This window comes from Temnothorax curvispinosus, unplaced genomic scaffold (genome assembly GCF_003070985.1).
Source record: "Temnothorax curvispinosus isolate PA1 unplaced genomic scaffold, ASM307098v1 QBEX01006738.1, whole genome shotgun sequence".
Classification (NCBI taxonomy): Eukaryota; Metazoa; Arthropoda; class Insecta; order Hymenoptera; family Formicidae; genus Temnothorax; species Temnothorax curvispinosus.
This window is the reverse complement of record NW_020216518.1, coordinates 40,712-52,956: the sequence shown is the minus strand read 5'-3', so window position 1 is coordinate 52,956 and position 12,245 is coordinate 40,712. Positions and strand designations below refer to the sequence as shown.

At 40.6% G+C, this 12,245-nt stretch overlaps 1 protein-coding gene across 2 annotated transcripts in view; it reads left to right on the top strand.

Moving 5' to 3' along the window:
* The window catches only part of LOC112456317, a 220,328-nt gene extending 210,770 nt beyond the window's left edge, over window positions 1–9,558 (top strand). Inside the window, exons 13-17 of one of the 2 annotated variants that reach the window (XM_025018773.1) lie at window positions 1,471–1,649; window positions 2,608–2,766; window positions 4,037–4,316; window positions 7,387–7,528; window positions 9,074–9,558. In XM_025018773.1, coding sequence (XP_024874541.1) covers window positions 1,471–1,649; window positions 2,608–2,766; window positions 4,037–4,316; window positions 7,387–7,528; window positions 9,074–9,278 — 965 coding nt within the window. In that variant the 3' untranslated portion in view covers window positions 9,279–9,558. Of the gene's footprint in view, window positions 1–1,470; window positions 1,650–2,607; window positions 2,767–4,036; window positions 4,472–7,386; window positions 7,529–9,073 lie in introns of those variants that run through there. The other variant, XM_025018772.1, reaches the window with a different exon arrangement.
* Window positions 9,559–12,245: the final 2,687 nt, after the last annotated feature.

Here is a 12,245-nt window from a genome sequence, read left to right as displayed (position 1 = left end):
CTCGTTCCGACGAATTTTTTTTTTCTTTTTTTTTTACGTTGGCTGTATGAAATGGCTACCAGCCTCGCGCTCGTAACCAGTAGCCATCCCCCCCCCCGTTACAACAATTGTACGCGAGCGAGCGGCATATAAATCCAATCATGGACCATTATAAAAAAAAAGGGCGTAAATGACAAGAATCAAAAGTCATGACTGACGACGAACTATCGCCGTCGATTGGATCGGTGATTGACGAGAGGTGATCGTGTCGCCGGTCGAACGTTATTACGTTTACACGTGTTACACGTGTTACACGCCGCGTGCATTCTCGTGTCTCTCACAGTATATATCTCTATCTCTCTATTCGAATCGCGACGATCGATGAGAACGGTCGTCAAAGACCGGCGTGTTTGAAATCTTAAATAACAACGTTTCGTGTTTAAACGGAGAAACGAAGCACGCGCGCGTGCCAGCCGCGTTCGAATCGGTCACGACTTTGTTCGTCAGATTTTTTGTTCCCCACGTATTCGTAACGACGGTCCCACACAGAGATCCCATCCCCGTCGCGTCGCTGTGTTTCACTTTTTCCCTTCCTCTTCACCAGAGAGGCAGAATATCGAGACCGAACGTTTTCGAATTCCGGTTCTACCATCGGAATTCCGGTGCCTACCTTATCTCGCGCCGAGTACGATCCCGTACGGTGGAACATAAAACTTTATGCGACCCAGGGAGACCGATCTCCTTACGGGAAAGGGGTCGAATTCAACCGAGCAGACCCCGAATTGCCCCGAATAATCATGCGAAATTGTCGCGTAAGAAACGAAATGAGGGAATCCTGTCTGCGGAGTGCATGAACTTCAACTCGAAATGAAAGTGCCCGAAAGACGTTTACCCACTTATAACTCGCTGAAATATATATCCCTCTGACTGCGAGAAACTTACGGGGAAAAAAAATTAAGCTAAGAGGCTCGAGGAGAGGAAAGTTGCAAGAGTTCCCGCGAGAATTCAACGGATATGAGCGATAAAATGAAAATATTTTATATTCGAGATCGTCTTGGTAATTTTCTTGATTGACATCCCGAGTGGATAGTAATTTTTACATTTACGTCATATATCATATTTCTTCCGTTTCTTTCTATTTATTATATTAATCTCGTTGACTTGTTAATTTTATAATCAACTTTTGTCGCACAAGAAATTATTAAAAATAACAGAGAAATTTCAAAACCTCATCGTTGCATACAGATTATAATTTGGAGCCTTTCTTTAATTATTATTGATGTCGTGTCTCTCTTCCGTTTGTTTACGCTAACTTCGTTGATTTATTAAATTTATAATTAATTTGTCGCGCAAGAAATTACATGAATAACAGAGAATCTCGGGACACTATTTTACGCGCACATATTACATCTTTATTTTTGCAAGGCATAATTTGCGAGGTAATTTCTCTCGACACCTTCACAAGCAACGCATTTTCATTTGATGCTCCAGAACGTGAGGGTGGCACTCAGCAGCCGGCCAGCGTGTGCGACGTCGAATATTACGGGTTGACGTCGCCGGTGGAGGGCTCGGTGGTGCATCCGGAACCGCATCGGCTGTTCGCCATGGAAGGCCTGGTGAAGTGCAGGCAGCACTTTATACCGGCGCCAAACCAATCGGTGGTCATTACTGTGAGTTCCTCGACGAAATGTCTAATCTCTCTGTCGTTCGTTCAATTGACGGTCGGGAATTAAATTCTCGCGAATTCATTCTCACAGTTTTTAGACGCACACTGTCTCACGCGAACAAGGATTCTCGCAGGTTACATGTTATTCGAGGAAAAGAGAAAAGAACTCCCTCGCGCAAACAGCATCGTCGGATGTGCGGAGGGATTTTAGAATCCAAAAACTATAAAACTATCTATCTGTATATACTCGCGGCGCGAGCCTTTAATCCGCATAGAAATAATATTCCGCTGGATCAGACGCGGTTCCGAAGGCGAGACCACGGTTCAGCTATGGGTTTCAGCAACTCCTGCGAGAACGATAAAGTGCAACAATTGAATTCCATAGTGGAAACATACCAACTGTAATCCCGCGGTGAACGATACGAACGTCGCATCCGTGTTGCGAATCCGTTGCGCAACCGAGAAAATCGTGCAACTTTAATCCGTTACGTCGCGCTTAGATAAATCATCTCTTCAGGATATTATATATATGGAAATTTGGATTTTCGGCAGATCTACATAAATATGCAGTTTATAAAAGTCGTAAAAAATATTGTCTAACACATGTTTTATATATCTTGTCGTTTCGACAGTAATTGCTTAGAAATCAAATATAATTATTAACTTTAAGAGATTGTTTCATTCTTTAAATCTCAAAACGGGCACACCTAAAAATATACATGCTTCTTAGATTTTTGCGTTTAACGTCATATTTCAAGGAGAATCAAGTTGGTTCTGAACAATTGTGACGTGTCCCTTATTGTCAGTCGCAGAAGAAAGAGCGAACAAATTTTAATTGCACGTATGGCACATCGTTTGACATAATTATAATTGACCGTTTTTGCTATTCTTTTAGCTTCCTTTCTTCCGCCCGTACAGATTTTCACTCGCACTTTTCCGAATGATGATGCCTCCGTTTGCAGGTGAAGGGTAGCACGAAGCAGACGCCGAACAACCCGTGCGAGACCAAGTGCGGCGACAGTGGCTGCCACTGCGTCAGCAAGTCCCTGGAGAGTATGGACCACCTCCTGCTCGTCTCCGAGACCGGACACATTGTCACCTGTCTCTGCGGGAATTACCAGGTAAGCGCGAGCTGGCGGAAAAACTTTATTCCGTGGCGCCCGCCTCGAATGAGCGTCTCGACGGAGAGCGCGGCCACTCTTATCCCACGCGCACTTCCGCTTTTTGAATGCCGGCGAGATAAAAGCTATATCGTTATTATACCGCAACTTTTATATCCTCCGCATTGTCACGCGAAAACGTCGGCGATGTCGTTAAAATATATCACTCGCGATATGCAATTTTCCGCAAATGGCTCTCTATATTTATCATATCATTTTATTCGATGAGATGGTTCTTTTTTTTCTTTTCAGAGAGAAAATTTATTACGCGCTCGATTTCGTCAAAAATCTGAAATATATTTTTTTACTATTATGAATTAACGTGAAGTGAAGCTCGGTGCTAGGAGTGTTTTTGCTGCAGAAATTTAATTCCACGTAATGTGTACAATGTTATTAACGTTCGCATGAAATGTATACTAGTTTCATTAACGTTTTTATTTACCACAATGTTGTGTAATGTGGCTGAAAATTTTAAATTTACCGTGTAATAATCTGCGTTATTTTTCATAAATTTAATAATATGCGACTATATTACGACAAATGTATCACCGTAAAAATAAAATGAAAAAGTGGCACGCGTTTGAAAACGCATCCTTTGGACTTTTTCGATCTTAGAACTTTACATTTAGTTGAAAGAAATGTTCGGCAAGAAGCTGTCGATGCTAAATAATTTATTCGGCGCAAAATGCGTTCGCCACAATCTCGCGCATGTAATACTGCCCAACTGATCTGACTTTGACTCTATCCACACGATGATTATTAATAGACGTATTATCAGATTACACCTGACCGAGTGTAATCGTTATGGCGAGTCTATAAACGATAATACGATTTCGATTCGTGGGATCATCATCATTTCATATTCAAATGCTCGTTATTCCGACACAATTGAGGCTATCATGCAAACAACAAGTTAAATCCGTGTAATTTAACTGCGTAGGATTAAATTCGAAATCCACGATTGATAATTAAGCATACCGCCTGGTTGTCAGTAAGTCATCGATATTTCTTCCGCCAAAACTGCGACAAATGTATCTTAATTAAATTTATCACGTTATTACGTACCATTCGCATTTCGTCTCGGTCATTCTTTCATCGACGATGCTCGTGTTACTTTCAATTTCTCAACGTAGTCCGCGCGCTTTTTATTTTCCCTAAATTGCTCACCATTTTCCACGTCGTATCCTTCGTACCTCATTTTACCCGTCTAACGGGATCTATTATCGCGCAGGACTGGCTTCCGGTAGGCATCCGCAGCTGGACCCCGGTCTACATCGAGTGGTCGAGGTCTACATCGAAGGCGGGCCTCGATTTCCACGCGGCCTACAAGTTTATCAATGACACTTACTGCGGCGATCACACAACGGCGGAGCCGGAAGGCGAGGTCAATGGCGGTGATCTGGCGAGCGCCGGGCTCAAGCTGAATCAGTATTACCAGCAGAAGTGTACCTGGATTCTGGACTCGCCGATCGACCGGCAACTCATCATCGAAGTCAAGTCCACTCAGAGTCGTGAGTAGAATTTAGAATTGCATCTACTTATATCTTCTCCATTTGCAAAAATTACTCCAACAGAACTTTCGTACTTTTACTTTCACAATATCTTAAATATATGTAAAATATGACTCGTGTGAACACTTGACTCCAATTTGAAGCTTTAATTTAATGACAACAATGTATAGTTATGTACACTTACATTACAGAATTATTATTTTTTGCACAGTTTCGCGTAAATAAAAAAATATATTTATAGCGTCGTGATTTAATTTGATAATAATATAATTATTTCTGCGGGCCGTTTTTTACCTCGAATCAAAGAAACATAGTTATCTCGGGAATTCGTTAGCCCGCAGTTTTATACCTTGCAAGAAAAGCTGCGAGCAGTTTAATAGCACGAAAATGATTTATCTAGGAGCACCTATCTACGTTTCTCCAGAGAGCGTTCTTCGAGCGATTTATCTTCGAGCGGCATTAAAAGAAAACAAAAAAGCAACTGCGTTCCGAAGCGGCGTATCTTTCGCGGATCTGAGCATTAAGAATCCCGCGTTACTCTCTCTCTCTTTCTCTCTCTCTCTCTCTCTCTCTCTCTCTCTCTATAGAGCAATTAATTTCTTTGCCGTAACGAACCTGTTGATATTTCCTGAAATTGTTTCGACTTAACGACGTAGCCTGTATGCACGTATATCTTTACAAATAAACACATTCACACGAAACTGCAACTATTTTAATCAATTTCTCGAATCAAATTGTTTTATTATTTCGCAAAAGTCCATCGGTCGTGTTATAATGCTCTCTTTATCGAAGGAAACTCTTCAGGGAATTCAAAAATATTAAAAGAAAGCAACTTTCAAGCCAAGATATTGCGTCGCTTCAATATTGTATCACGAAATTATTATATCTATGACAACATTCTTTTCAAGTTGTTTTTATCCTTAACGACGTTCCCCGCTATTGCCTTCAGCTCTTATTTCGGTAAGCGCAAATTGTAGTCTGCGTCTCGCAATAGGATTCCACTCGCAGAGTTCTATCCGCAAAATTCTATTTCGATCCCCCTCCCCCCCGGTCGCGGGGCTCGAGAGAAAACACAGATAGATCATCCTCCGCGCGAGGCGCGCCCCGTCTCTGGCGACGACACGGCGAAATCTTCTCTCGATTGCTTTTCTTCGGAGACCGCCAGAATTTCTATCCATGCCATTGGCTCCGTTGCCGCCGCCGCGGCGAACGAAAGGGTGAAAGTTGTGGAAGAATAAGTCGGAGAGTGAGAGAGGAGAGAGGACCCGACCCGGCCGACCGATGGGACAGAGGAGCGCGGGCGTGAAACGAATGGCAGTGGGTCGCGAGATTAAAGAGACCATCGGATTTACCACGACAACGGAAGCTAAAGCTTCACCGTGTAGAAACCATGCTACGTCCTCTCTTTCTCTCTCTCTCTCTCTCTCTCTCTCTTGCTACATCACTTTTCTTGCATCGTTCTCCCTCTTTTTCGCTCTTTTCCGCCTTCGTCGCCCTCTCGCCTTTCCTATTTCTGCGCGGCACGTAAATTGTCATCTTACGAACGCGACAAAGGCGACTACCTATCGCTTGTTCGAGCTTGAGAATATTACGATTGTTCCTCCCGGGTGAAATGCAGCGCGAGGAATATTCCTTCTGATGTAAAGATAGCTGCATTCACGGGTGAATTTTACGTTTATTTCTGCGGCCGTGCGCAATCATCTCCTGCTCCGAAATTGATCGCTCAGTGCTATCGATTTTTTTGTCGCGCGGTATTATTTGATTAGAATTTGAAGCAATTTATTTGTTTCAGCAGTATTCCCGTCCGATTTCAGTCCTGTTTTCTCTTGAAACTCTTGTAACGGCGATCGATCGATGTAACGGGGATGTATGTACATATGTGATAGCACCAATGAATTGTGACCTCTGTACGTTCGTATGGGGGGAAATATCATCTATCGAATGCGGAGAATATCCTCTGCAATGTTTCAAGAAAATAGAGTTTTATTGGTCCACGAATATATATGAAAGATGGAATATTGAATTCGGTACAAGAAACTTTGATTTATGCGGACAAATTACGCGGGATGAGATTCGATACGAAACGAAAAATGTCCATCCCACCGAGGGACGTGCCCTGTCTACTTATGTCAATCCTGGATGCAATTACGACGCGTGTATTTATTCGCTAGAAAAGCGTGGCAAGTAACGGCTGAATTATTAAATGAATTAATGAGGCTTCGCGCATTTCTATGAAATCCGTCCGGCTTTATGAACCGCCGCGAATCGAATTACTCCGCCGACGACACTCTTGGCAACTTCGCCATAGAAACGTCGCTGTCCTCGTTCCTTTCATCTCCTCGTTTCTTGCCTTCGCTCCCGTATAGCTTTTTCATTTTCTTCCTCCTCGCCACCTTGCAGAACATTATAAGTAGAGGCGGAATCGTAACCAAAGCCCGACAAACGCCGCCACCGGAAATGGCTTTAATATACCTTTCAAGGTGCAGTATCACCGTAGTTACCAGCACCGTAGTACGCTCCGCTCTCTTTCTCTTTTTTTTCTTCCAGCTGCAGTTCTTACAAAATTTCATCTTTGAATGATGCACTTTCTGGCATGAGAGGTTCGCCAATGTTTACCGCATAGCCAACAAGAATCCTGGCAATAAACAGGGCTACTAGCCCTCTCATATGCGTATTATTGCTTTTTGCAGAGTGAAAGATAAAGGGAAATGTATCTGCTTCGCGTCGGGAATTATTAATTATTATATATATATATATTTAAATATATAATATAAAACAAGATTAATTATTGAATTACTTTGAACCAACTCTGAACCAAAATAAATTCAAGAAAAGTATTTAATGCCCGAGAGTGCAAGTTAATTTAGAAGAGAGATTCTTCTTCAGTAAAAAGTCTGAGATTGATGACGGCGCATCTCGTAATGCTCTTTCTACTTATGCATCGCATAGGGACTCGTGATACCCGTATTATTCATGATTTATTTAGATATATTACACAGCATCTTCACAAACATACATTTACGTTACAAGAGTACTGTCCGCTCTATGCTACGCTTGTTCTACTTAACAGGACCCTGCACGGCGTGGAACCTGACGATACATGAGTACAGGAAGAACGGCGACCCCGCCGGGCCCAGACTGCACACGTTCTGCTCGAGGGACACTCACAAGAATTTCACCCTGCCGTGGAAGATGAATACCGCGGTGGTTAGGTGAGTTTCTTATACCCCGGCGGGTCGCGTCCCGGCCGATTAACCCGGCGAAAGTTCCGCCGCGATCTTGTCTATTAGCTACGTTTTAACGACAGTTCCGCGACAGTTTCGACGGCGGAGATTATGACGCACGGTCGGCTGAAATATAACGGGCATTTTATCGGCGTGGCGCGATTGAGCCGGCACGCTCCGTGATGTGTATACCGGCATAAAATCGCGGAGGATTGATGCCCGCGCGATCCGTTACTGTCGTCTAGCGCGAAGAAATTATCCGCGCTGATTAACAATCGGCCATCGTTCATCCCGCCTTACGACGGCAATTCCATGTTACAACCGCGGCACATTACCCCCCCCCCTCCCCCTATTCCGTAATCTACGGGATATGAAGAAAAATATGCTTAACAGCAGAGCTTCTTCACGCGGTACTTTCTCATTGACTCTGGCAGTGATCGATTGGCGGTTGAATGTTGAATCGCGCAATGACAGAGACGCTTTCATCATTTTTATTGGTACTAAGAATAATTATTTCCGAGTTACAATCTTAATACTTTCTTTAAGTATTATAATTATTATCTGTATACACTCTTAATGTTAAATTACATATGCTCATATATGAGTTATTATTATTATTATTATTATTGTCATTTTAATTGCGTTAAAAGACTAGATTTGTAAGCAATTATTGATAATGCCTCACCTCTTGGAGTGCAATTCTCTTTCACTTCCATGTATAATAATTCAGGAGTTAAATTCAAGTAAATTAATCGCATTTCAAATAAAGTTATTATCATCATCATTATTCTTATAATTGCCAGTCATCATTTTCGATTTCTGATATCTCAGATTAAAGGACCTCTCACGATTCTTATGAAAAAATCGTTTTCGGTCAGTTTACTTGAATTTGTGATGTGGTAGTTCTTGTGTAGCATCAATAAAAGGTCTCAAATTTCATCAACTTTCTATCTTAGTTTCTGAATTATAGGCATTTGAAAATCTCCTTTACAAGAATTGTTCGTACGTTTGTCTACACGAGTTTGCACTTGTGTACCTGCCTGCATACGTATTATGTGTACAACTCTACCGCCTCTGTTGCCTCCGTTGCCTCTGCCGACTCCGCCGAACTGGCGACAGAGTTATATATACACAAATATATATACAGGCACGCACACAAGTGCAAACTCGTGTAGACAAACGTATGAACAATTCTTGTGAAGGAGATTGTCAAATGTCTATAATTCAGAAAGTATAAAAAGTTAATGAAAATTGAGACTATCCATCAAGGACACAAGAACTACAACGTATCACAAATTCAAAATAATTAACCGGAAATGTTTTTCTCGTAAGAATCGTGCGGGGAGTCCTTTGCGAATAGAAAAGATATTTTGAAAAATATAAAAAATCATAGTCGATATTTTTACATCGAAAAATGTAAGCAGCTTCAAGTAATATTCGTTAAAAAAAAAGAAAATAAAATAGTGAAGCTCTAAGCTCGTGAGTGAGAGATATTATCGGCATGAATAAAAATGATCTGTTTTCTTATTTCAGGCTGCAGGCTCTTGGAAGAACCGCCCCGCAGTACACGATGAGATGGCGAAGTCAGACGGTGATCGCCAACACTCGCAAAAGCGGACCATCGCCAGCCCCGAACTGGCGCACAGTGGGCTCCTCGAGTAAGATCGAGCCGCGGTGGACAGGCCTCATCCTCGTCCTCGCGTTCGCGATCCTACTCGCACGCCCGTTCGACTGTTGAGACTGTTAAGCTCGCGTTAATGCACGCACGTTCCTGTTGATCGAAAAAACCACGAAGCTCACGTTACTGTCTCACATGTGTATATATATAAATGGTGAGGACTCGCGCCGGTCCTCGTTTTACATCGCCCGATGTAAGATGTTCTAAGAAAATGGCACATTCCGGCACACTCCCCCGATCGATGGTCGAGATTTCGCGGGCTGGCTCGTTAATCCCCGGCTGCGTATATAATTATCACGAGAGAAAAATTTTAGGACAAGCGTGGCCTATTAGACAGCGCATTGGTCTATTGAGCCAAAGGTAGAGCTAGAAAAATTATATTTAAAAAAAAATCCTTATACATTTGGCAAGTGAATTTTAGTAAATTCCAGTAATGTTTTAAAATTCACTTGCCAAATCTATAAGAATTTTTTTTTTTTAATATAATTTTTCTAGCTCTACCGGGAATTGAACCCGGGACCTTTGGCTCAATAGACCAATGCGCTGTCTAATAGGCCACGCTCGTCCTAAAATATTTTCTCTCGTGATAATTATATACGCACATTACTGGCATTCAACTAGTAATATTTTAAAATTCACTTGCCAAATGTAATGCCCTTTTGATAACTCGTTAGCAAATGTAATGCCTTCTCGCATCGGAAGAACGCGTTGCACGACGCAGGGGATAAATACCGAAGAAATTTGAACTGATCTCTGTTATATTTTTCAATAACGATGTACGATCCAAGTCTTAGGCGGTGTGAATGGAGAGTTAACGAGCCAGAGTTTAACGTTCTTCGATCGAATCGTATGCATATACATATTATACACACATACATGTACGTTGGGATTAAAGAGAGTGACGATCAGCACGTCTAATAAGCGATTAGCTCGCACAACCGACTGTCACTCGATTCTAAAGAAATGGATCTGTGAAGTCTTTAGATCATCCACTCGTCATCCGATTAATTTGAAACTTTTTATATTCTCTATGCAAATAAATAATGAAAGTTGTTTCAAGATCTTTCATTGCTCTGCTCCTCACATTTAATTATTTATTATTTATTAATTAGATATTAGATTACAATAAAATATTATTCTTTAACATATCTATACATTTAATGTATTTTCTAATATTTACTTCTTTAATCTACATTATTTATTTATAAAACATTATTCTTTTTTTAAAATATTTTTTTATAAATTAGCTGCTGGATTTTTATTAAAGCTGATCCTATTAAAATCGTAATTCTCCTAATCATTTCTGAAAATATCATGTATCATTTCACATTGTATTTTCACGATTTCCCTAGATTTTCGAACTTTTATTTAAAGTCATATTAATGCCAGCGCGATGGCACGTGTATATAGTATACATACATAAAGCAAATTAACATGCGAGAACGCGATGCACGGATTTGAAGTAGCGAGAATCTCACGAGTCACTTCTCTCACGCGAATGCCAAATTACACGTGTAAGAGATTACAACCAACAATAGCGAGACATGTGTACATAGCTAGCGGCGTTGATAGAATTTGTACAGAACACGATTAATTGTCTACCCTAAGTCTGCGGATTACTGTAAAGTAACGATAAGATAAGTAATCTTACGCGGCTGCGAAACGAAGGAAGAGAGAGAGTGTATTTTAACGAACGAGCTTCGCGTGCCCGAGGGCACTTCGCGATTTATTGTTATATGTTTTGTCAGCCAAGCGGGATGCCCTCATCTTGACGAAACTATTGATCCATCTTTCTTCCCTTTCTCTCTTTAATTATCTCGAGGGATCCACAATTGAGGACTTACGCCAAACATCCGTTCTCCAAGTGTCCCATCAGGGATGAGGCGCACCGATTCGCTGGCAAACTCATAATTGATTATTACTGCGGTAAAAAGAGAAACGAAAATAAAATTCTAAGTCGTAAATATTTAATGTACGCAATTCACCAAAATGCCAGCCAGTAGAACCAGATCGCAAATCGCGTACTTCGGTCGTACAACAGTGCGAGGATATTTCTACGATTTTTCATTGATTTTGTAATAAATCCACGAGAGAGATCGTTGTTTTTTTACATCTAATTAAATATAATGCGTAACGTAATGTAACATGTTGGCCTAAGTATAATACTAGTCATTCTCACTGCACTTTCCCTGAAAGGATCTTTGTATCTCAAATGCAACGCAAAGAAATTTCTATTACATTCCTGGTACGTATCGTTTTTGATAAACTCTAATTTTTATGGACATGATCGCATTTGAAAAATAGATACATATAGTTATATCGAAGTTTTATGGTCTTTCTAACATTACATTTTAAATTGCCAAGATAGCTCACGAATGTGTCAATTGTTTAAATGTATTATTTTATCTTTAAAGAAATAAATCTCGGGATAAATTAGAGCAAACTGATTACCGATATATTATCCTTTATATCAAGCGTTTTGTCTCAAAATTTCAAAGTTTATCGCTGTAACAGAGCGAATTACTTTTATACAAAACAAATTTAATTGTTTAGAAAAAGGCATTTACATTGCGATACGTTATGTTATAATTTATAAGATAAGCAATCTACGTCGTGAAGAAACCTCGTCAAAACAGATATGAAAGTCCGTACCTACTCGCAGAATCGACTGACGCAATGAAATCGAAATCGAGGCACAGCAATATATAGTAATTTATATCTAAAAAAACAACGTAGATGTGAGAGAAATGTCGAAAAATTAATCTCCAAGAAGCGGAAATGCGACAAGCGCCACACTTCTTTGTGTTCATGCAATATTCTCACATTTGTAGAAATTGTGTTCAACATTATCACTATGAATTTATACAATAGCTGGCTTTTCGTCTGAAAAGCATACCTTTTACACAGATGTGCGACCTACGAAAAAAAAATACGTGTTACATGTGTACATGTACTAGCCGCGTATATATACATATATATATAAGTCACAATAAATAGTCAATTGTTTCATATAAAATCTAAATAAAG